The sequence below is a fragment of the Protopterus annectens genome, chromosome 3.part1 (assembly GCF_019279795.1).
Source record: "Protopterus annectens isolate FY-2018-M chromosome 3.part1, PAN1.0, whole genome shotgun sequence".
Classification (NCBI taxonomy): domain Eukaryota; kingdom Metazoa; phylum Chordata; order Ceratodontiformes; family Protopteridae; genus Protopterus; species Protopterus annectens.
Window position 1 is genome coordinate 1,025,035,380 of NC_056732.1, and position 27,354 is coordinate 1,025,062,733.

The following is a 27,354-nucleotide window of genomic DNA, read 5'->3' on the forward strand; positions in this document are numbered from 1 at the left end:
CTTTAGTTTTAAATACAGGTCAGGCATATTTTTATCAACCAGAGGAGACAATGTGGACAGTAGTTAATAAAGAGTTGAAGGACTTTATCTTGAGGGGAAGAGGGCAAGAGTCAAGTGGGATAATCTGATCCTTTCAGTAGAACAAGGTGGAATAGGATTACCTGGTTTGAAAGGATATTTTAAAGCAATACAGTTAAGATACATAACTTAAGCAGAAAGCTATAATTCAGAGTGGAAAGGGATGATTATGAAGCAAAGGGAACATCAAGAAATAAGGAGAGAGTGGGATTTTAGATACAGATCCTTAAGGAGAATAACAACAGACACACACATATGTTAATACGGTTTGTTTTCTTCTATGTAAACATATGTTTTACCTATGTGTTAAGAAGTGATAGTGGGCTACGTACACTCTGGTTTACAAACTCCATTGAACATATGGGAGAAACATATAAATCTAGGTTTTGTAAAACCGAATTGGAAACAGTCGCACACCTCGTTGCTGGTTGTGACATACTAATGGCAAAAGGACACTATACTGAACGGCATATTAATGTGGCAAGACTGTTGCACTGGGGATTGTGCAAACATTATGGTATTGAAGTGGCTGAAAAACACTGGAAACATAAGCCACAAAGCATCATAGAAAATGATGTTTACATCACATGGGATCATCCATTACCAACAGTTCAAAAGATAGATGCTAGAAAACAGGATATAGTTGTCCACGAAAAGAAGACAAATGTAGTATTGATCATTAAAATCACCACATCCAGTAACTACAGTGTCTTGCGTACAGAAAGACACAATGTCAAAAAATATCAAGACCTGCAGGTAGAAACGAGAGCAATGTGGAAGAAAGATACCCAGACAGTTCCAATAGTAGTAGGAGCAAAGGGTCTTATAAAAAAAATCTACGATCTTATTTAAATCTGTTACCAATACGTGTAATCCCACATGAATTGCAGGAGGAATCATTACTGGGCACACTGAGGGTGCTGCGAAGAGCACTTCTGGCTGACATCAAAGATTGAAACAGTACTAGTTTCATGAAGTTTAACAGTACTTTGACTTAGGAATGGGGTCCAAAAGTTTTGCTGAAATTAAGAACATTATATTCATCAAGTAGCAGAAAGTATTCTAAGAGCTAAGCCGACATGAGAATAAAGAAAGGATATTTTGCTGATATGAATGACAGCAATTATGGGTACAGAAAATATGCAAGAGGGGGCTGAAAATTACAAAATTACTTGGCAAAGGAATCAAGGTACTGGGAGCAAATAACTAGAGGGGGGAAGATAATATAATGAGGAGAAATAAATAAGACATTTAGACTGCAGGCTACAGACTACCTTCCCTTTCAGGGACTGATATCCAAGTATAGGCAAAGAGAAAGGGATAGTGGAATCTTAAGTGAAAGACTTGGTCTGGTAGAGTTTTCTATTGAATCTAAACAGAAGCTGATGTTAAAAAAGGGATAATTATTAGTGCATATAAAACAATGCACAATAACTACATGAATCAATCAGAGGAGGTTAGAAAATATTGGGAAGAGAAGAGGACATATGTATGGCTCCCAAATATGCAACCAAATCACCAAAGTGCTCATCTCTCCTGTTTTACTTTTGATTTTTATATATCTGTATGTGCTTTTTTCAATATTTAACATTAAAGTGTTTGAAGCCGTCGTCTTTTCTAGACTTCAAAAATACCTTACAGAGAACTTTGTCAGAAATTTTGGGTGAGAAAATGGGTGTAAATAAGGAAATTATTATTTTGTTTTTTTGAGCTGAGATGCAAGATCTGAACTGCTAAGTCTAATTCTGGTGGCTGCCAAAAAAAGCAATGACTAGAAAATGGAAATCAAAGTCTAAACCAGCTGTAGTTGATGTATTGAATATTGTGACAGAGCTAAAAGAACTGGAAATGTGATGTCTAGAAAAGAGTACAAGCAACTTACATGAAAGAAATGGAAATTGTGGGAACAATACATGCAGAGTAATGTCTTGGAGGTGTGAGATTTAAGGGAAGGCAGGAATTGATCAATTTATGCAATGTCAAATTGATGACAAATATACAAAAGAATATATGTGATGTATAATGTTTGCATGTGGAAATATGTTAATATGGTTTGTTTTCTTCTATGTAAACATATGTTTTGCCTATGGCTTAAGTGATAATTTAATAAAGGTGTTCATAGGTTCATAGGTAGGTAGTGTTAATAATAAAACAATTAGGGACTGGCTCTGGTAGCCTTAAACTATTACCTTCTTTGCTATTGTTATTCTAAATTCTACATCATGTATTAATACACAGTTCTGGTGAAGAATAATTTTTCAGTTTATCTGTGCGGAGGTTGGATTTCTCCATTGCGAACATAAGGAGAAGAATCGGGCAGTTGTCGCACCAGAAAGGATGCAGTAGGCAGAGTAAACATTAGCAGCTCTTGCTCCCTGGGACAAGGCAGAAGTTTCTAGCATAGGAGGAACACCTGATGATGACCAGAGGTGCGTGTCTAGATCTGAGTGCAGCACTAAAGAGATTTGGGCACATATCCTTCATAGTTGAGGGGATATGGGGGGGCGATGCCTTTGCTTTTGTTACATGTGGCACCATGCCAGTGTTCCTGTACATCCTTTGCCCACTGCAGCAGTTGCTTACCAGTCAGCTAACCTTACAGTGTTCGTGGCACTGCCATATTGGGCAAGGAGAGACATCAGGTGTGGCAACAGGGGATTACTACTTGACATGGCTAAATATATAACAAAGCAGCAAGCAAATGGAAATAATGCACATACACCAGTTTTCTGTTCTTAAATATTTCCAAATACTTTGTGAAAATTCAGACTTAGACAGAATGGATTTACTAAAAGTAAGGTTAGAACAAATACAGTCTTAACAGCCCTGTTGTTCTGTGAAAGCCATGCTCAAAATGGGGGACATGTTACAACTTCATAGGCAAGTACTAGGCTAGCTGCCCTTATGGGCTATTTAAATCTAGCCAATTTCCCTTTCAAAACTGAGAATCAATCCCTGTACCTCGTGCCTGTGAGGTATACCCCTTAACTAATATACCAACATATGTTCTGTAAGTTGTGAGCATTGTCTTGCTACTGCTATATACAAACACGGTGTGACCACATCTCTATTGCACAGAGCAATTCCTTACCTGCTGCAGTCCTTTCAACTACTGACTATAGTCTCTAAACACAATTCTAAAATTTGTGTAGCTATTTGTTGAAATCTTGTACAGAACATATTTCACAAAGAAGCTTGCTGAATGTATTATTATGTTGTGCTGTGCTTGAAAACATATTATTTCATAATGGTTGATTTCAGTAGTTCTATGTGGCGTGATGTTCCCTATCAAAAAAAAAAAAACATTTTACTGGCTGAGAAAGCTAAACAAATAGTAATACAAATCACATTATGTAGCAAACTAGGGCAAAATAAGTAGGATTTTTCTTTGAGTAGTAAATTCAAAATAAAGCTTGCCAGAAAGTAAGGGGCATTGGTTTTACTTATTCAGAGCCAGCAAGGAATATTTAAGACACACATACTTCCAGGAGCTTTTGCCAATGAACAATGGATACTATTAAATCTGGAGGTATTTAACAGAAGTTAATAGTATTATTTATTTTTACTTTGCATTTACTTTGCATTTGTTTACTAGGAAAGTCTCCAGAAGACAAAACCTCTTATCAGTGGAAGCGCAAGAAAAAAAAAACTCTCAGGAAAGACAACGTAATGAAGCATTTTACAATGAGTATTGGTGCATTCCAATTATTTGGACAGTTAATATAAAAAATTAATATAAAGGTGCAGTATTGCAAATACGAAGTTGGCAGGACAGTTTATCGAAACAAAATAAAAATTTGACAGCTTAACAGTTGCTAATAGTACATATTTAATGCTATCTACAGTAACGTTTCATATATGTATAATGATATTTACAATAAGATAAGTTTATTGTATGGTATTTTCTTGGGAATACAGAATTATTTACAAAAAGATTAGGAGCTGTTGTGTAACAATTTCACTGAGAGTACACAACAGTACTTGTGTTGTAGCAATACTTGTTTTGTTTGCAAGCTATGCATTTAGAGCGGTTTTAAAGTATGTATAGAAGAGGGAGAGAATCCTTATTGCTCTTCTTAGATTTATGAGTGAGTACTATATGTTGACTTTGAGATCAAAGTTGCCTCTGGCATACATACCATTGTAACATGGTCATAATTACAGGGCATATTTTTCGGTCTGGATGGAATATTATGGCCACTTCTACAACCGTGTTAGGACATTAGGACGTTTTTGTCAGTTTACAGTTTTTAGCTCTATACATTGGTGTTTGATAATGTTTGCTGAAATTTAGATTACTTTGTTACAGCTTTGGTTTAATTTTTTGTATCTGATAGGATATTGATGATGCCTGTAGGCTATACTAGTTCTGAAAGTAGGCAGATATGAACTGTGGTGGTACACGCTAGATCAGAAAATAGTGTCTGACATTTTACAGCATTCCTAGCTTACATAGTTTTTGTACTATATGTATTTATATTCTAGTTAAATTACAGATTTTGGTTGATTATTACACACAGGAGTTTTGTGTCAGAAAAGTGCTGGTGTTAGTGGTGGAGGGTGTAGTAAAGCTGGTATAGTTAGGTTGGGGGCATGTTAAAGTGAATAGGATTTACTTAGTCTTTCTGGGACTTACAATCGATTTAGAATAGGTTAACCAGTTTGAGTGATTTTTTGACAATGTTTTGTAGTTTTTAAAAGAGAGAGTGGAACAGAATTGCAATGCGTTGTTTGTATACTGAAGCTTAGTTCGAGATATGTACATCAAATTAACAAAGATGTTGAAAAGTAAGTGCCTAATATGGTGTCTTGTGGTCTGCCTGTTGATGTGGGTTGTGACACTGACAGCACTTTGTGGCAGCATAAACATTGTGTTCATTAGCTGCGGCAGCCTTTGAGCTGCTGCAGGGTGTTGTCTTTGGACCTTAGTTCACTTAATTGTGGTACTAGCACAAGGTATGTCGGTATGAGACAGTGCCAAATGCTTTTCAGAGATCAAGAAATAAGGAGCTATCCAACTTTCCTCGATTATGTTTGTCATGTACAAAAGTTATAAATATTGGAAGGGCTGTGTCACTACTATGGCCTGGTCTGAACCCATGCTGGGTTGTATAAAGGGGTCTATGTTATATTTTTGAAAGTTTCAAACATCGAACACCAAATGGTAGACACCATATGAGCGATGTTTGAAATTTCGAAAAATATAATAAAAACATAAAAATAAAAAAATATACTTACTAAACAATGTAGGCAGGGGGGCAACCCCCCCCTGCACACCCCCGCTACTTAAATATTTCTATTCCGAGATCACACTGCATTGAAGTAAAGGGAAAATATTCCCTACGGTGATTTCCGTGTTATGCGTGCGACATTTTGACATTTCAACCAATCGGGTTCGCTCAATACGCGTTCGCCATTTACAATTTTCGATCACGCGATAGGGACCTGTAGAAAGAACACTGTTTTATATAAGCATTTAAGTCACTGTGTGTGAACACATTTCTATTTAGTTAACGTATGCATTTATTTATTTATTTATTGAGGGGTAAGCAGATGGTTACTGGTCTGTAGTTAGTTAGCTCATGGGGTGCCACCTTTGCTTTGTGTAACGGGGCAATGTGTGATTGTTTCTAGAGTTTTGGGGTGTAAGACTCTTGGATTAATTGATGTATTAGTACTGATACAGGGTATGTAAAGGCCTCTGTTGCTGTTTGGAGATAATCTCATGGGTAACTGTCACAGGAAAGTAAAAATAGTTGTATTTTTTGAAAGAGATTTTTGTTTGTAGTGGTAGGGGTGAAATTTAGAGAGAAAACGGCTGCAGTAGTTAGTGGGTTAGTTGGAGATGGGGATGCTAATTGGGATTCATTAAGGATGTTAACTGCAGTTACACAGTGTTTGTGTTAAATTTATATATGACAGTGGATTGGGTTAAGACATTTTTCCTTGCCACAATATGTTATCTATTGTGGGCAAGACTTTCTGGGACTCTTGCTATGATTATTTTGTTGGCCTAAGCAGTAGAATTTACTGGAATTTTAGAAAGTAGCTTTTACTGTGTTTTGTAGTTGTTGATAGTTGCTGACTATAGTTTGTTTGGTTTCAATGCCAGGTTTTACAGGTCTTTTTATTAACAAGATACTTTATTTATTTAGATATATTTGTTAACTGGGGGTAGAACACTAATCACACAGATCATTTTCAGGTTCAGCACAGGAGTGTACAGTGGTCAATGTTTAAGAAAGTATGACACATAAATTATACTTAAGTGATACACAACACATGAAATGAATACATCATACAGATAGAAACATTATATGCACAATATACAGTGCACAGAAAGTCATTAAATCAATTAAAACTGAGGTGCTCTCAGCACATACATACAATATAACAGCAGTTTACAGATAAAGATGAGCTAATGGCCACAAAAAATGAGGGGGAAGAAAGGGCACAAATGATTTCGTTATTTATTTATTGATATTTGATAAATGTAGGGATTAATTAGTTTTCCAAAAGTGAGCACAGTAGATGAGTTTTATTAAATGACAACAATGGAGAAGCAGGTTAAAATAAGTACGTGTACAGGGTAAGTATTTCTACTGGACCGGTTTAAGGAGATGTATTTGAGTTGTCAGTGGAACTTGGTATAAGCAAATGTGTCTGAGGTGAACAGGTAGTGACTGCCGAAGTTTAGGTCCAACAACTGGGAAGCTGTAGTTGCACCATTACAGTTTGGTTCTGGGTGTTCGTAGAACTAGACTTGAGTGCAACTAACTTCTAAGTTTATATGCACAAGTTTTCATGACTACTTTGCCAGACACAAAGGTGGGAAGGAATAATTCAGATTATAAGTGTTTAAATAACTGGGTTTCAAGAAGAAAGTCTTTTCTTTAACAGGTAACAATTTGGCTTTCTGACCATTGGACGTAGTGGTGGTGTTACCTGGGAGCTAGGGTATTAAATCCACTTATGTTATTAGATGTGGTATGTAGTGTTGTAGCACTTCTACTGAGGCAGCTACTGCTGGGGCATTAATGTAGATATGAACGTACTGTTATTAAATTTGGTTTTGTTCCTAACAATGCTGTACTGTATGATTCTGTTTATATTGTTGTGACTCTGTACAACAAAAACAGGGTTATAGTCTTCTGGCATAACTTTTATCTGGGTGATTTTGCTTAGGCCTGTTGTTATTATCCAGTCAAATATATTTTCTTGGGCCTGTTGTTAGTATCTAGTCTAGGATATTTTATTTGCTGTTGACTTTAATCTTTGTGATAAGGTAAGGTCAACTACTTGGATGAATTCACATAATGGATAAAATTATTTTTTAGTGGGCTAAGACCGATGAACATGTCTCTTAAATAAATAAACAAGCAAACAATCATTCTATGTATTGTTTTGTTGACCAGGTGGGTGGAGTGGTTGTGAAACCCTTTTCAGCCATGACCTGAGCCATAAGGCAAAGGAAGAAATAATTACAATATATATATATATATATATATATATATATATATATATATATACATACATACAGCAATATCAGAAAACAAGTTCGGGCAAGTACAAAGGTAATACACAGGAATGTGAATTTCACTAGTATTTCCACAACTTTGCAGAAACAGTTTTAACCCTGGAACAATAAACATATTATTATTATTATTATTATATAGAATAGAGACATACTGCATAAAATAATAGACATTTTGAATATTTGACTAAAAAGAATGAGAGGCCGTATAGAAGTAGAATAAATATTAAAACTGACAGTACACAAAATAAAGGAATAAGGAGAATGGAGAATAAGGCTTATGATATCAATTAATAAATCCAGAGGTGGCTGGATTTTAGAATTGTGAATAAAGGTAATTAGAATGAATTTGGTGCAGTGGTTAGCATTGCTGCCTCACAGCAAGAGGTTCTCCGGTTTGATCCTCGGCTGGGGTGCCTACTGTTTGGAGTCTGCATGTCCTCCCTGTGGTCACGTGGGTTTCCTCTGGGTGCTCCGGTTTCCTCCCACATCCCAAAGGCATGCTGTAGGTGGATTGGACACACTAAATTGGCCCTAGGCGTGAGTGCATGCATGTGTGTGCCTTCTGTGGAAGGTTGGACGCCGGGCTAGCAATTCGACACCGTAAAACTCCACTGCCAATCATGAGCGGACAGTGATCCGCTGTGGCAACCCCTAACCGGGAAAAGCCTAAAGAAGAAGAAGAGGAATGAATTTGAATGTTTATGATATTAATTAATAAATTCAGTGCTAACTAGATTCTGTTCAGCTTCCAAGCCTAACCTCCTTCAGAGGTAATAGAGCAGTACAGTATTTGAACGCTTTCGTATGCTGTAGACTTCAGAAGTCTTTTGGCTCTACAGCCTACGAAAGCGCTCAGATAAAGTGATTTTGTGGACACTTGGGTGCTGTATTGCTCTATTACCTGGTTCTACAGTTTTGGTGTTTGTCTACTTCAGAGGTAAATAATGAAGCTGGGTATTTAGAATGATGCAAAACTATGAAGATTATCTTGGATCTAAAGCAGGTACTATATTATTCCTTCCTAAGGTGAGATTTTATTTATTTATTTTTCTTGAACAAAGGACAATTACCTGTAGAGGCAATTCACTTGGCAGTGAATTTCAGAGGAAGGGAACAATTTAATTCCAGTTTAGAATATTCTCTGTGGGGTGTGTTTGTGCTTATGATTTTATATATATATATATATATATATATATATATATATATATATATATATATATATATATATATATATATATATATATATATATATATGGGTTCCATTCACTAGATCGAATTTTCACTAATTTGAAATAGTGCATGGAATACTCATTGCAGCAAAAGTGCACTTACGCGAAGTTCAGTACAACGAATGGGTGTTGTACTGAACTTCCGTGCAGTACTCACGGACCTTAGGGTTAGGGCACGGGTCATAGTAAGGGGATAGCCAATAGGGCTATCCCCTTTCCATGACCCGTGCCCTAACCCTAAGGTCTGTGATGACTGCAGCGCAGTAAAAGACATAGCAATGTCCACCACTATGGTGCAATAGTCACGATCCTTAGGGTTAGGGCATGGGTTAGGGTAAGGGATAGCTTTACTAACTATCTCCTTACCCTAAACCATGCCCTAACCCTAAGGTCCATGACTATCGCACCATAGTGGAGGACACAGCTTGTTTTTTATGTCCTCCACTGTGCTGTGGTGTTTTAGGTGAAGTGCACTTACGCAAAAGTTCACTTTTGTTAAAGTGAACTTTCGTAGAAGTGAGGCTTCCTATTACAAGTTCGAAGTAGTGAACTTTCGTTCTTGTAAAAGGAATCCATATATATATATATATATATATATATATATATATATATATATATATATATATATTGTTGCTGTACACACAGATTCATGTTTGATCATTTTAATTTAGGAAAGCAGAAGCTGCTTCGCTAGTATAATTTTTTTCCTATAGTATATAGGCTGAGGTTTAGCTTTTTTTGAAGATAATCACTGTTCCATTGACCATTTTGAAAGTGTGGTCATTGCAACATATGTCATAGCTGGGAGGTAGTACTTCTTCAACTTTTATGTGGGACTTTACATCAGAAGTGTATGTAAATGTTCAGCTGTGGATATCTGTAACCTTGGTACAGATGCTTTTGACCTTGAGATTACATAGTGTCATACCAAAAGGTTTATCTCATAATGGGGTACTGGGGTTGTCTAGGATTATGTGCACAGCATTATCAGGGGATGGTCCTGGATTTGGATGCATAGCCCTATGGATTAGTATACGTTTATTTCTAAATTTCTTCACCTGTTTAGGGCTTTGGATAGAGTTTAGAATATCAATTCTGAGGAAATCTCTTATTTCCTAGTGGTTTAAATATTTTAGATGGAAAAACAGGCAACTCAGGACTACTGGATACACATTGGGAGGGACCTGTAGCTCACCTGAAATGTAACTGACAAACGCTATACCAGTATATATCAGTAAGGCAAAACAGCAGTTGAAGAATTATGTGGAGAGAGACAGGAAGAGAGAGAGAGAGAGAGAGAGAGAGAGAGAGAGTGGTACAGAGCAACATGGCTGACTATGAGCACAAGTAACTAAGTGAGAGAGAGAGAGAGAGAAATTGCTTAGCAGGATGTCTAGGCAAAACTGGTTTAGCAATGTGGTCTAGAGAAAGACTTCATCAGAATGCAGTGGGTTGAAGAGGGACTATAATGACTACCATGCTTTCTTTTCTAACATTAATGAAGTAGGACATGAGGGATACACTGACTCAACATGTAATATGTACCAAACTTGGTACCTAAGAGAATATTTTACAGTAAGGGCATAAACTGTGGGGTTTTAATTTGCTTTTGTAGTTAATATAAGGACACTTTAATTAGTGGTAGGTGGCATATGGTACAGCTACACCACACTCTGACTCTAGTAATCAAGTTTGTACAGTTTGTACATATGCTTGCTTTTGAGGGAAAGGTTGACTGATCGGGAAGGCCAAACTCAAATCACTCTTCATGCTAATCATTTGGAGCAAGGCCCAAATGGAAACATAAAAGAAACAAGTTCATTAAGGTCAACGACCATATTTCAAATAATAAGCATTAAACAAAATGGCACTCACCGGCTGTAAGGTGTCTTCCTGCCTTCGGCCTTGACTTTGACGGTTTATAAAGGATCTAGTAGAGTGTTTATAATGGTTTAAGAGGCAGATTATCACCACGACCATTACAGTTATCACCACAATTATAATTATTATCTGAACAAATTCCAGTTCAGCTGAAACAAAGAAAGAAAGAAAGAAAAAGAAAATCAGTAAAATGCATAATTATCTACAATACACTGTACATCATATTTCAGTGTGCACTGTTTTATGCGTTTCATTGTTGATATGCTGTCTGGCCTAATGCACAACACAACATTTTTCAGTATCTGCTTTTGCATCTGTGGTTAACACTCTCTATTCCTCCTGCTTAAAATTTATACCTCTTCTCTGGGAAAAGTATTTGTACCTAAGAATGAGAACCCTAAACAGGACACCTGGTGTCTGACCCTGGAGGAGACATCTTTGGTATGAGCCTTTAAAATGTCATAAGTCGTTATCTTATCCTTGGAAAATGACATAATGACTTCAGGACATCCTGAATCCATACTGGTACCAATTTATTTTCTGGTGCTACCCACTTTCTCCAGGGATAGGCAGCATCTAAAAATGCTCACTCCATCTGTCTTGTGCCAGAAATCTAACAGCCCCAGTTTGATTCAAGAGCTGGTGGCATAGAAGGAACGCAGTACTAGGCTGCCAATAAAAAGTCAGTATGCAAATATACACAAATCCGCCATGTTCCACATCCTTCAGAGACAATATAGGCTCCATAGCTCCATGCTGCTTTATTCCACTATTAAACTACTTTCAAAGCCTTGTTTTATTATTTATTAATTTATTTGCTAACCAGTGAAACAGCTGATGCAGATATGACCCCTTTCTGTCACAGCCCAAAATACAGAGAGAAAAAGACAACAATGCAGCAACAGTACAAATATTCAAGACTGCTTAATAATAAACTAATAGTTAACAAGTAGTTAGGGCAATCAACACTATGGATTGAAAGTGACATCAAAAAGATAGTGAATCCTCTTCCTGGAAAGTATGTTCATCATAATTCAAACTATTCCAATCAGGTGATCAGTCACTATGGCGCTATAACTGTTTCCTGCATATGTTCACTGCAAAATAAGCTACTCTTAGCTAAACCTCTTTATAGCATGTGGCACTTATTAATTTATTTATCTTTGATTACCAGGAAAGTCCGACAGGGATTGATCCCATTTTCAACAGAAACCTGGGGAGAAAAAACTAGGAGTTTTTCATTCTACAAGGAGAAAAAAGTTGTACAATTTTTACAAATACAAAATGCAGAAGATAGTCACTTTATGTACACATACATTAAACATTGTGAATCAGATATGTATATTAAAATTGTATGTTCAGTTTAGGATCTATAATTGAAATGTTACAGTGTGTACTGAAACTGAATATGTACAGTTACTAGAAAGAGAGATGTATGTTGCACTTATGTAAAAACACGAGTTTTCAGGAGTAAAGGATGTAGGTTAGAATTTGTACAGGAGGTTATACTTTTGGATGTTAGTATGTTTATTTTATAAAAATATTAGTATGCAGTGGAACATGAGACACATGTATAGAGATGGAGATGTTAGGTGAGATATGGATGGAAGGATGGACATACATGGATTAGTAGGAGGTCACTTACATATAAGAAGGAAAACTGTTGACAATTAGTACTTGTATACTAACATGGAGCTGTGCAGGAGCACTGCCAGCCACATATTAAGTGCTCTTTTCAATGATGGATTAAATAAATTTAGTTTGTCAATTTGTCTTAGCTCTAAGGGAATGGAGTTACAGATTTTGTTTGTAACATAATAAGAGTAAAGTGACCAAAATATACTGCTGCAACATGACTAGAGATCATAATAGTGACATTTATTTTATATAGGTATATATTTTTCCTCTCCAAACCATATAGACATTTATAAGCAATGACCACACACATCTATTGTCCACAACAAATACACAATATTAAGCCACGCATCTGGTAGCTTTAACTGCCCACAGGAGACAGTGGGACTGGGAACCCATCATCCATTATTTAAATTATGAGAATGGGGTTGTGTTGTCTTGTCTGCTGTTTCAATAGCGTTGTGCCATGTACACTACTTTAGCCCATGCATACTTTTAAGTGCTGGCCAGCTGTTACTAACTTTCTGTTCAGCACAGTACTTTTTGTGCCATGTAGGCTGTAGTGCTCCAGCTTTCCACCAGAGGGCAGCATTACTGCAGCAACAGGCTACACTCCCTTCAGTTGCTCCACTCCACCCCTAGCACTGCTGTAAACCCTGTAGCCTGGGGAGCACTGCGTGAACCATGGTCACAGTAAGCAACACCTTTATATATAAGGAGGCAGGATGTGATGTTGTGTTGATTTTGATGAAGTTCCATTTTTTCCAAAAGGAACAAAAATGCTTTATCAATAAGTTCTTGATCCAAAGTCAGTCATCATCATCATTCCCTTTCTCCCATTTTCTACATGGGGTCAGGGTGTCATGTCAACTGTCACTCTGTATTCAGTGTCACTCTCCTGCCTTCTTTGACACTCATGCCTATCGCAGATCTTCTCTCACACAATCCACCCACCTCCTTGCTGGATGTCCTTGTTTACTCTTGCCTTCTTCCTGTCTGTCCCAAATCTTCTTCACCAGATTGTCTTCTATTATTTTGCATGTGGCTAAACCACCGTAATCTGCTCTCTTTGACCTCTTCTCCAATTGGAGCTACTTTGGCTTCTGCTCTTATGTCCTCATTTCTTCATTTGTCCCACAATGTGCCCCCTAACACCCATCTCAGACACTTAATTTCCATCACCTCTAACTTTCTCAATTGCTCTGCCTTTACTGCCCAGTTACATACCATACAGTAGTACTGGTTTCACCACTTTGTACACTTTACTGTTCAGCTTTTTTGTCATTAATTTGTCATACACTATACCTGACACTCTGTGCCAGTTGGCTGCGCCCCTCTGAGTCTAGCTTTGACCTCCTCATTCAGACTTTCCTTCCCTCAACCACTCCATCCAAATACTTGAAGTGGTTAACCTGTTCCACTATCTTCCCTTCTATCTCAATTCTCAGCCTGTTTTGCAATAAATCATTTGCTAGCATTACAGTGGTCTTATTTGCACTCAGTTTAATTCCATGTGCCTTCTGTTTTGCATCATTCCCCCAGCCTTTGGTGATGTTCCTGCTCAGAGTCTGCCTGTAATGCCACATCATCTTCATACAGCAAATTTGTTGATCTGTGCCCTGTGACCTGTTTGCAAATGTAGTCCATCATCAGTATGAACAGCAATAGGCTCAGACCTAAACCCTGATGAACCCCCACTCCCACTGGGAACTCCTCTGTGAGACTGAACACTGTTCGCACTTGAGTCATTGTGTCCTTGTATATACCTTGCACTAACTCTACTTATGTTTCTGGGACTTTGAACCACTGCAGGACTGCCCAAATCAGCTTTCTTGGGACCTTGTCATATGCTTTCTCCAAGTCTAGGAATGCCCAGTTAAGATCTTCTCATTTCTAGCTTCTTCTCAACTATCTATCTCACTGTAAACATCGGGTCAGTTTGCTGCATCCTGATCTGAATTCAAACTGCTCATCTCCCATCTTACTTTCTACTACACTGCGTATCTGTTGATCAAATGCCCTGTTCAGAACTTTCATGCAACGTGACAGGAGTTTGACACTTCTGTACTGCCCACAGTTGTGCATGCCCCTTTGCTTTTGAACACTAACACTAATATGCTTATTCTCCAGTCACCTGGGATATGCCTTTCTCTCCACATTGCTATGAGTACCCTGAGAAGCCACTCCTGTCCTATCCCACCCAGCATCTTTATCATGTCTGCTGCAACTACATTTGAGCTTTCGTTTTCCTTAGTGCTGTTCTCACTTCTGTGGATGGTCCTCTTCTCTCATCATAGGCTGTGTTTGGGGTAGTACAGCTTTTATGTGGTTTTCTTCATTCAGAAGCTGCTGTAAGTACTCCTTCCACCTGCCTTTGATGTCCTGTGGACTGGTGAGCAGGTTGTTGTTGGCATCTCTTATGAAGGGTGTCTGACTATCTTCTTTATCTTTCTGTCTTTGCCTAGCAACCTCATAGAATTTCTTCACCTCATCTCCTGACTTACTTTCCAGAAGATGGCAGAGTGCCTCTGCTGCCTTTTTCTTTGCTACTGCAACTCCTTTTTTAGTCAGCCAACCAGTATTTCTTCTTAGTCTGGTCTGTCTTTACTATCTCCCACTTTTTCCTGCACTCTTTTTTTTTCTTTTGATGATTTCCTGGACTTTTGCATTCTGCCACCAGCTTTCCTTGTGTACCTTATTTCCATACCTGGCTAGGTCTCATATCTGTTCAGTAGTCGTCACACATACTATTTTGTGGTGCTGCCATTCTTCTTCAACTCCACCTATTTCCTCTTCTTCTTGAGGTGCTAGAGCCCTGAGTAATTCCTTAATCTGTTGTGATTTCTCTCCAGTCAACTTCAATGTCTTTGGCCTGGTTTGTATTGACCTTAGAGCCTTCTCTGACCATCGCTTGCAGCTGATTGTGGCAACCAGTGGTTTATGCTGTTGGCTGACTGTTTCACTGGAGATGTCTTTACAATCTCTGATTTGACCCCAGTGCCCTTTCCATACTAAGAGGAAGTTTGCCTGAGTTGTGTGTTGGCCACTGTTTTATGTGATCTTGTGGCTGTCTCTCTTTCTGAACCAAGTGTTGGCTACTATCAAGCCATTTGCCAGAAAGAAGTCTAGAATGGGCTCAATCTTTATTCTTGTTGCATTACCCATTTTGACCCAGGCAGTACTCGTATCCTGTTCTGTTCTGATATGTATTCAAGTCATCCATTATTAATACCAGTTGCTGTTGCCCTGCTTTATCTAGTAGGTCCTACAACTGAATCTGTCTGAATGTACTCTTTTCCTCAGTACAACAGTAACGGTTGAGATTATCAATACTGACCTGTCATTAGGCTGCAGTCTGATTGCTGTAAGTCCGTCCCTAATTCTGATGACATCCTTCTGATAATTTTCATGATAATTCTTTCCATGAATTTGCATATGACACTAGTGAGATGTATGGGTCTCTAGTTTCCAGGGTTTGTATATGTCTGACCTTTGTGCAGAGGGATAACTGCTGCTGTTCTCCATTCTTAAGGCACAAAGCTTTTTTGGAAGCTACAGTTGAAAAGCTATTCCTGAAGGCCTGATAGGTCATGTTTCATACTATTTAGAAGACATCCTGGGATATTGTCAGGGCCCATTGATGCAGAGTCCTTAGAGACAGCATTAAGGGCCTGTTCCCTAGTGATAGCAGGGGGAGTTATATTTTATGGTATTTCCTGAGAGGAGGTTGAGGGAGAAAAGGGGTAAAGTTGGAGCTGTATCACAAAAGTTTCAAAAAGATTATCTGATTTGTATGCCAGGCAAAGACTGTGTGTGTGTGTGTGTGTGTGTGTGTGTGTGTGTGTGTGTGTGTGTGTGTGTGTGTGTGTGTGTGTGTGTGTGTGTGTGTGTGTGTGTGTGTGTGTGTGTGTGTGTGTGTGTGAGTGTGTGAGTGTGTGATTGTGTCCATGTGCTTGGATGAGCTGACACAGACACACTGAGTGTGTTGCTCACAGAATAGACAGCACTGGTAGTAATAATGGGATGACCCTGTTCCACGGTCATCAAAGTACCCAGTCTCATAGCAACCAGATATACTGTAGAGGAAATATTTTTGTATTTGGTTATCAGTTTCAGTAAACAATCTTTGGAGATATTTGGGTCAATAAGGTATTCAGATATTCTGGGGCTTTGAACAGAAATCTCAGGAGTGACACTGGCACTAAATTTGTTTGGCAATGTCAGTTGGGTCAGAATAGGTGGCCCCACTATGAATATGTTCTGAGCAGTCAGGCTGTCTATCTATCGATCTCTCTATCTATGTTTATGTGTGTATCACTCTGTGTGAGTGTGTTATGTATCAGAGTTGTCTTTCATATATAATCTCTCCATGTTTGTAGTGTCTGACAAATACTGTTTTTCTTCTTTTTTCCTTTTTGTAATAACAGTAATGTGAAAACGAACTGCTTTAAGTTATTTCATTTGAAGGACCACAGTACATATTTTTAAAACATGGGCATGAGTTTGCGATGTTTGTGGAACTATAGCTCATTGATGCTTACTTGGGTTTTCATAATAATTAGGATATTACAATCATTAAACTGGAATGATAAGTCTAGTAACCCATATTGTTTTTGCTGTCTTTAAATATTAATCATTTATGACGCAAACAATAACACAATCGCTACTTTAGAGTGTCATGCCTCTCAAATACCACATATTATGAGATATATCACTTATTCGGTCTCCCAAAATCCCTGTTAACTAAGAGGCGGAGGCATTATTCCACACTACCTACATAAACAGAGATGAACGGACACAGAATAACGTGTGGTTTTCGCAGTCTACAAACAGCAAGCACTACTGTACTTCTCTCTACTACATTATCAATTTAAAGCCTCAGGTCTCATTGTCAGTCAAACAATAGCCTACTTGCCACACATTATGTCACATATTTGGATGAGGAAAAGTGTATACGTATGTTAACAAAACTTAAAACTATACAAAATAAGACTAATAAAACAGTGCTGTCCATTAGATCTGTGTATTTCTCTAGTAATTCTAACAGACTGTAACCTTTCACTATGCTTTTTGTCCTTCCTTCTCTCACATCAAGCTAATACAGTCTGACAGACTTCCAATGCTTATTTGTTTCCTCGTTCAGACACAGATGTGTTTGGTAGAACTCTGCAGTCACACCACCCGATTAGTGGCCTTTTAAATAATGCCTTACTTCATAATACTTTCCCTGCAGTTGTGTAATAGCTTGACATTAGGGTAGCTTGCATTCATACATTTTCATATGCAACAAACTTATGCAGGATGGTCAAAAGTCTAAAATAGGCCCCAAGTTTCTGAAAGGAGTCCAGAGATCATTCAAGCTGAATAGTACCTCATGCCCTTCTTTGGAGGGTGTTTACCAGCTTTAAGTCACTCAGTTCCTGTCCCCTGGTCAGTCCTCAGGCACTCAATGCACTATTCCATACAGGGTTATCAGTGATGCATACAGACACCTAAACCTGTGTTAATGGTTGCATAATCTTATACCATTTTATGCAAATTTCAATGGTTGTGATTAACAGGCTAAAGAAAAGACTGCGTTGAAAATGTGAAAAAGCGGTAAGAAAAAGTTTAAATATTGAATAAGATTGCTCAAAACGATTGAAATGCAGAAACTCAATGTGCTAATGTCACGGATCTATTGAAGAGCACTTAGATGTCTTAACAGTTAGCAACTGTGTCTTTATTATGTCCCGTAAATGCAAAAAATTAATGCTTTACAAAGTAACACGCTCTATTTAGGCATAATGCATTACTAAGAGGGCTACCCATACTGTGATCACATAACAATTTTAATTAAAACACCAGTAGCATCAACTACCTATCTGATAGCATGCTCTCAGGTCATAGTAACTTAGGTGTTACCTCACAGCCCATGTCTTTTCACAAAATCAAGCACAATTCTCTGCTACACAATATAATACAGACAAAGCTTTTCCTTCTGGATGTAAAATATATTCCCTAAAGGCTATCTTGATATAGATATAGATTTTATTATACACTAGATAGTGATATAGATACAGACATAGATATATAGATATAGATACTGATACATATATAAGTATACATACATAGACATAGATAGATAGCACTGCTGTGTCACAGGCTGTCAGAATGTGTATTTGTGCAGGAGGCATGCGTCTAGCTAAATTTGAGGCATCACTCCCTCAATCAAACCCATTCTGAGAGCATCACTCAGTTATACAACAATAACCAACCACATATACACACCCACACCGACAAACACACACACACACACACACACACACACACACACACACACACACACACACACACACACACATATGCACACACATGCACACGCACATGCACACTTCCTGCATACAGAAGATATGTAGGTACACAAACCAGCTAAGTTCAAAGTAATGCCAACATGTCAGTGTAGTACGTGTGTTTACTGCAACAGACGGGCATCCTGTCTAGAAGTGGCTCCTTCCTTATGCCTGTTGCTTGCCAGGCTAGTATGTTTGAAACAAAAAACATTGAACAAAACATGTGGACCACACATAATACTGACAATACAAATGATCAAAACCCAGTACATCAAAAAATTTACATCTCCAATGTACTAAACACAACCCTACCAAAACTCAGCTCAAATTTGCCTGATTAGTAGAAGTGTTATGAAAGGTTTTATTAAGGTAAGGTGCAGGGTTAGGGATGGGATAGCATGTATTACTACAGTGGGAATATTTGTCCTCCTTTGAAGGACTGATTTCAGGATATATGATTAAACTACAGTGAAGTTCCCTGGGGTGGGTAGGAAGAGAGGACTACAGAAGTAACTTTGATGTGCCACAATTCAAAACTCTTCTTCTCTCATAGATTATGTATAACACAAGGCCTCCACCGTCTTGTCTGTGAATAACTGTAATTCATAGGGGTTAGCGCATTCCATAACTTTTTGACTGCTGTACAAGCAAGCCTAATGGCTGGCCATATGATGGCCTCTTGTGGAAATCTCTTGCCAATGTACTGTATTGAGTATGTCTACTGCAGGGGAAAGAATGGGTGGGGTTTGATTTTCCATTTGAGGGAGGGACAATGATTGGCAGACATGAAGACAAACAGAAAAAAAAGAAAACTTTGATTAAAAAGGAAACATTAGAGACAGGTCTTGATTTTTCAGTATCATGTGTGGAAAAATGGTTATCAATTTTAGGAAAAAGTTTTCAACACCACATGTGAGAATTTGCAGACTGAACTGTGATCAATTCTTCCCAAAGTTCATTTTGCACCATTCTGTAAGGCACCAGAGCAGATAAACTGGGCAGCTAATGAGTAGGTCCCAAAATGGTAAAGCAGATAAAAACTGGTTAGGAAGGTTGAGGAGACAGTGCTTCATGGATCAATATTTGGAATGGCTTACTGATGCCTTTGAAGTAGACACTGCGAAGGATTTAGAAGGGAATGTGCACTTCCTTGAGGCTGACAAAAGAATCCGCAGCAGGTAGACAGTGATGAGATAGGAACCACCAACAGCACCAGAGTGACCAACTAATGCACAAGCTGATTTTATGAAAAGGTATGGACTACTACAGTAAGGTACTAGGAACCAAAAGGCCGAGAAAGAAACGGAATACAAAGTGCTGCTCATGACACGGATTATGAAAAGGTATGGACTACTACAGTAAGGTACTAGGAACCAAAAGGCCGAGAAAGAAACGGAATACAAAGTGCTGCTCATGACACGGATTATGAAAAGGTATGGACTACTACAGTAAGGTACTAGGAACCAAAAGGCCGAGAAAGAAACGGAATACAAAGTGCTGCTCATGACACGGATTATGAAAAGGTATGGACTACTACAGTAAGGTACTAGGAACCAAAAGGCTGAGAAAGAAACGGAATACAAAGTGCTGCTCATGACACGGATTATGAAAAGGTATGGACTACTACAGTAAGGTACTAGGAACCAAAAGGCCAAGAAAGAAACGGAATACAAAGTGCTGCTCATGACACGGATTATGAAAAGGTATGGACTACTACAGTAAGGTACTAGGAGCCAAAAGGCAGAGAAAGAAACGGAATACAAAGTGCTGCTCATGACACGGATTATGAAAAGGTATGGACTACTACAGTAAGGTACTAGGAGCCAAAAGGCAGAGAAAGAAACGGAATACAAAGTGCTGGTCATGACACGGATAAAGAGGTCTTAACCACAAAGCAGCAAAGATGGTTAAAAGTGATATTATGAGATAACATAAAAGTAGTCAAGTAGTGGAACAAGCCACAACAAAGGATTTGTGGGACAAGCCACAACAAAGGATGTGTGGGACAAGCCGCAACAAAGGATGTGTGTTATACTTCACCACACTGGAAGGAGTATTGCTGGTGGAAAAGGGAGAAAATTTGATGTCTTCATGTAGATCCCTGGTTAGATTTCAGTCCAGTTGGGCCTCTTGACGTAAAGGCCCCCACAAAGGAAATAAATGTACACATCTCAGATATAAAAAAATTAAAATGCTTCAAGATAAGAAATTGAAGGAATGCAAACTGCATGACTAATGATGCAGAAGGTGCCAGACATACTTACATCAAGGTTTGAGAAAAGGTATGAAGACTTGTGTATTCAAGCAATTCTTTATATTAATCTCTATGTGACTATTATATGACAATATGCACTACGTGTCCCTTAAATTCCTTTCACTTCAGAGGGTGTGGTGTCATCTTATCCTACTTTCAGATGTTTGTGCACTTGAATGTAATGCTATACCAACAGAAACAAAGTGAAAATGCCACTGTGCACTGTTGAATTTTAATACCAATGTGCAATGTGCACTGTTGAATTTTAATACCAATGTGCACTGTTGGATTTTAATACCAATGTGCACTGTTGAATTTTAATACCAATGTGCAATGTGCACTGTTGAATTTTAATACCAATGTGCACTGTTGGATTTTAATACCAATGTGCACTGTTGGATTTTAAAAACTATGACGGAAATGCTGCGAGTCCTGGATGTATTTATGTAGAATAGTGTTTTGTGGTTGGCAAAAGTATGATTTTGAGGGGGTATCCTTAATAAAGAATTACTCCTAGGATTTTATTTTTTTTTATTTCTTTTACTTTTTGTTTCAAGACTATTTTTTAACTTACGAGGATTTATTTGGGATGCATTTTGTCTGTAATAAATCATGACACACTGGTGTATGAAAGCATGTGTTTCATCTGGCTGAAAAGACAGAAAGAAACAGAAGTTGATGATACAGACATAAATCTAATAACAGCAGGCATTTTCTATTATTAAGTCTATACTGGCATGTTAGCTAGTTTTCTTCTATCATTTCTTTCTGAAATGTGTGCAAAATTATATATTTATGTCATTCTGCAGTTGGGCTTTTGTGTGAACTTAAGTGCAAAAAATATTAAAATAAAGCAAAGCTGTGTACCTATACCAAATTATTTTAAACTGAATTTTATCTTTTTCTTGCTATGTTTTTCACCATAGTCATTTCTTTATGAACACACATGACTGCCATAATGGAAGTGAATGTAATGTTCTTACATACCTGAAGAATAACAGTCTGTACAGGATGAATGCGTCTTTTTTTCACAAGATTGAGTCATGACTCCGTATATTAATAGGAATATCCAGGCAACTATGAGATATCTAATGTTTGTATCACTTACTCCAAACTTTTAGTTATAACTTTATAAACACATTTTAAATGATACATGGTCAAATGTCACTATTACATAGTAATACACCACAAGTTTAAAAATAGTTAAAACACAATGCAACAAAGCCAGGTGCCTTCTCTTAACTTCTTACAAGAGAATTATACATATATACATAATGTTTAAATTAATTTATTTTCATACAAATTACTTTTTAATCATTCATACCATTTAAGAATGGTGTATTCATTGCTCTTATTTAAATAAAAAAATCACTTATGTAATTATTTGCAGAAGCTTTGCATGTTTTTGAGAAAGTATTTTTCTTTTTACTATCTAGTGATCAAAAACGTTAACTTGAATAAAACATTTTTAGTGCAGTAGAGTGGTGGGGTTATTTTAAATATTTGCATGTAGGTTGCTTCAAGATTGTAAAGAAAGCATGTTGTATATTGTACCTTGTTTAAATAAAAGTAGATGTCATCTCAAGAAATAAATATTTGCAGTGTGCCTTCACATGCCAGTATAAGCTTATTAATACCAAGTAGAAATATGTTGTTGAGATTGACGTAATGTGAACCTTATGTACGGATGGTGTAAAATATTCATGTAAGACTTAGGCCCAATGGTGCACACTTCCATCTCTAAAGAAGCTCCCTTATGCTCAGACATATATAACGACAAGATGATGCTACTGCAGTCAGTGATAACCAAATGATGCCTCTGCCACGTTTTCTGTTTTTCCACTGTGCTTATGTGTGTGTGTGTGTGTGTGTGTGTGTGTGTGTGTGTGTGTGTGTGTGTATGTGTGTTGTTGTATCTTTCGGCTTTTCCCGGTTAGGGGTCGCCACAGCAGAACTCCGGTCCGCTAATGATTGGCAGTAGATTTTTACGTACCAAGTTGCCAGCCCTGATGCACAACCTTCAATGAAGGTACGCCCATTCACGCATGTCTCCACACAGAAGACGCTTTTGCTGAGAATCGAACAGGACAACGTCTTACTGTGAGATGACAATGCTACCGCAGCACCACCACTGCAGCAGTGTGTGTGTGCATAATATACATACATATACACATAGATATACATATATGTATGTGTGAGATCCATGTGATTTACTGAAATGCATTTGTTGACAGATTTGGCAGTGTGGCATTGTTCACAAAATGCACAGTACCTTTTGTTAAACAGCTGGTTAAGAAGATTTTCCTTACCCTAAGGGTAAGTGGGAGTGTAGGAGCTAGCCACTGTAAAACTGCTGTTTCAGCTTTAGCTTTATTCTGAATTGGGATTGTGTTTCTGTTACTAATAGACAGACTGTTGTTGTACAGTGGCTAAGTCAGTTTTTCTTTTCCCCACCGTTATATGATCTTGTAGTTAGTATATCTGCAGATTCAGGGATGAGTGGGTGCAGGGGGAAAAACATTTTTTGTTGTTATTTATTGTTTTCACAGGGTCTGGTGCTGGGTGTTTTTTTTATTCCAATGATTAATTTATCAACTGAACCAACAGAACATATATAAATGCGCACACACACACACACACACACACACACACACACACACACACACACACACACACACACACACACACACACACACTTATGTATATAGCCCCCCAAGACACTCACATATATAAAACAAGTTAGCAGACTGCTATCATTTAAAGAAGATCTGTTGCAACAACTGTGTACAATCTGAGAAGAACATGACAATGGTACAGCAGGAGCATTGTGATAGACCAACTCAAGTGTAACATGAGGTAGTACTTTATTATGACGGTAGTGGTAAGGAATACATTGAATATCCTTCCTGGATTATGTGGTCAGATACTGCAGTGGGGTACACATTACCTCAGATAAATATGAAGCTCTTCTATAATAAATGGAAATGGCGGGGGGAGGGGATTGCTGTAGCAGGACAGCTACAGTCTATTTCAGTGATGAAAACTAGACAATAGTACAGAAATATATAAGCAAATGATTCCTATATGAGACTATATTATGTCCCAATCTTAAAATATATTAGTAACTTGTTTTTTAACAAGTACAGTACATGATATTCTAATTCTCAGCTTTCTTCTGCAGCTGGAGTTAAAACTTTTTCACACCTCAATATTGGCAAAACTGGTCTGATACTCAAAACAATCATAACCCTCAGATGTAAGACTGCAAATATATCCAGTCCACTGTTTATGTGACTGAGTGTATTTTGTTAAAAGTCTTTTCAAATTCTTTGCATTTTTACCCATGTGATTTAATTGCTCACCCTGTTGAGTACAGCTAGTGCTGTTTTTTTTCTTTCATCTTCATGCACTACAAAGGAATGTTAACATGGAAATGAGATTATAGTTAAATAAGCAACCCTTACAAGCACCAGACTTCCTGCAATGAAAAACAGATGCTATCAAGATAAACAAATATTTCTAGTCAAAGTAGAGAAAAAAAATCAGGTCTGTTGGCACACCAGACTAATGATCTGACTCATTCCTCTACATAGTGTTTCCATGGAGATGCTACTCTGCACTTAAGTACTCACAAATATTACAAAAAAAAAAAAAAAAAAAAAAAAACAAGATCTTGGTTACAAAGCTGAGTCATTGTAACAAGGTTGCTTTAGGATTCATATTTGTTGCATGTCAACATTCATCTTCTTTGCCTCTTTCAGACAAATGCATTTTGCTGGCCCTTCATTTGACATATATATTTTAAATGTGAGTAATTCTGCAAGTTTATAAACAGAAGGATACTTCTAGAACATAAGACATTGCTAAAATAACATTCAGGATTGTTTCTGATGCTGACATTTGATATAGACAATGCAGTTCTAACACTGCTGTGCTCTGTATGAAAAGACTGTTACTTTATGTTGATAAATTTGGTGATAGCTAATTAAAAGTTACAGTATTTTATGCATCTTTTATTATAAAATAAAATATAACAGCTAATTTGCATCAATATTCACAGAGTGAGGTTAACAAAGAATGTGGAACTGTAACTTTTTCCATTAATTAGTGGTTTAAGAGTAGCTTGCTTCTATAAACTTCACACCACAGAAATATGAATTAAGGGTTATCTTAGAGGCTTCATGCAGTCACTAAACTAGTCCTTAACTTATCTCAGCTGTTCTCCTGGTTCATATTGTTCCTGTGGTGACAATATCCTCAGGTTCACAAGCATCCCGCTTTTTTTTGTAATGGGGACAGGCTACCAGTGGTTCACTGTATGCTCAGGCCTGAATGTATCTCAGTGAATACTACGGCTTGATGCGTCTTGGGGTTTGTAACCAGTTGTATCTAATTATATTTTCTTCTAGGAGTGCTAGTTGATGGGAAGGTGCTCATTATATGTCCATATATGACTTGCCAGTAAGGTCAGCTGTACACTTGTGTTGTAGCTCCTTTGGCAAACTCAGTCATCACGACCTAACATGTACGCACATGGGCACAGTGAACTCCCCAACATCATTAGAATAAGAGGATACTCAACCATCACGACCTAACATGTATGCACATGGTCACAGTGAACTCCCCAACATCATTAGAATAAATAAAAGGATACTCAGTCATCACGACCTAACATATACACACATCGTCACAGTGAACTCTCCAACATCATTAGAATAAGAGGATACTCAGTCATCACGACCTAACATGTACGCACATGGTCACAGTGAACTCCCCAACATCATTAGAATAAATAAAAGGATACTCAGTCATCACGACCTAACATGTACGCACATGGGCACAGTGAACCCCAACATCATTAGAATAAATAAAAGGATACTGAATCATCACGACCTAACATATACGCACATGGTCACAGTGAACTCCCCAACATCATTACAGTAAGAGGATACTCAGTCATCATGACCTAACATGTATGCACATGGTCACAGTGAACTCCCCAACATCATTAGAATAAATAAAAGGATACTCAGTCATCACGACCTAACATATACACACATGGTCACAGTGAACTCTCCAACATCATTAGAATAAGAGGATACTCAGTCATCACAACCTAACATGTACGCACATGGTCACAGTGAACTCCCCAACGTCATTAGAATAAGAGGATGTTATGTAGGCCACTTACTTCTCCTTTTTGGCAAGGCCTCTTATAATCTATCCACATTACCAAACTGGAAGTCACCGAGATGGCTACGATGTTACTGAACTGTGGCCACTTTGTATACTTTGATGTATGCACTGTTGCTTCAAGATAAACCAGACTGGCTTATTTCACAAGGAGCCATATAAACACTTGGTAATGCACTGTGTATATTCTTCTAGAAAAGTAACTTTCTACTTTCTCACCTTTGCCTGGCTGATATATATTCCATAATCTTCTAGTTTCTGATACCCACCTCACTGAAAGTGTCAACACGTTTTTCCCTATCAACAATTATTACTACTTGTTACATACACAACCATAATTAAACTGAATTTATAAACAATTATATCTAGCTGACTGGTTACAACATTATTATTTTTTAATAATTATATTCACCTGTTAAAAGTGAAACTTCATCAATGAATTATGGTTATTGCCATTTGAAAACAAAAATACATTTTGTTATGAGAAGTCAGATTATAATGTTTTGTGGTAGATGTCCTTGACCTTTTGAAGAAGTCATATACTCACCCATCCCTAAATTAAATCCAGTAAAATGCAGTTTTATAGACAGACATTGTGAAAAACCTGTAATGACCGTGGTTGATACATATGTACAAGAGCTCCTATCTCTATTCTTCTTTGACATTTCTTATTAAAACTTTCAGTGAATTATACTTGGGCATTTTTACATAGTGCGCCTAAAGCTATCATTTCTACTTCTATACCTACATACAGTTCAGTACTGAATATGTCTCAGTCTCAATTCCATGATCAGTATAGTGAATTTTCCTTTTTCCTTTTCCATGCCTTCTGACCGTTAAGCTCCTGTTGCTACAATGCCCATTAATTTCCCAGTATAATGGTTAAAGCCAGTCATGGTGCATCTGTCATAAAGCCAGTGAAGAGGGAATGTTTTTCTTTTCTGTCTATTATCCCTTTCACAGCAGCTGATATATGCACTTGCAGATGACAGGGCTGCTATGTCTCACTTACTGTTTGAGTGTACACATGCCTACTGAAGTCTACAGTGCAGATGTGGCTTTGCAGAGCCAATTATTATATATATATGTTGTGTATCACTTCATTAAAGGTAGCTTTGACTTTTGACTGAAGTACAAATGGTAAAAAAATGACAAAGTAAATTTGATTACAGGTACATTTGAGTCATTTCATCAAAAAGTATAGAAGTCTATAAC

General features: G+C 37.6%; 1 protein-coding gene across 1 annotated transcript in view; it reads right to left on the bottom strand.

Annotated features, from left to right (window-relative positions):
* LDLRAD4 (low density lipoprotein receptor class A domain containing 4) overlaps window positions 1-27,354 on the bottom strand; it is a 198,920-nt gene that overhangs the window by 145,362 nt on the left and 26,204 nt on the right. The window contains exon 2 of the mRNA XM_044067185.1: window positions 10,720-10,874. Within this exon, the coding sequence (XP_043923120.1) occupies window positions 10,720-10,874 (155 nt within the window). The remainder of the gene's footprint in view (window positions 1-10,719; window positions 10,875-27,354) is intronic.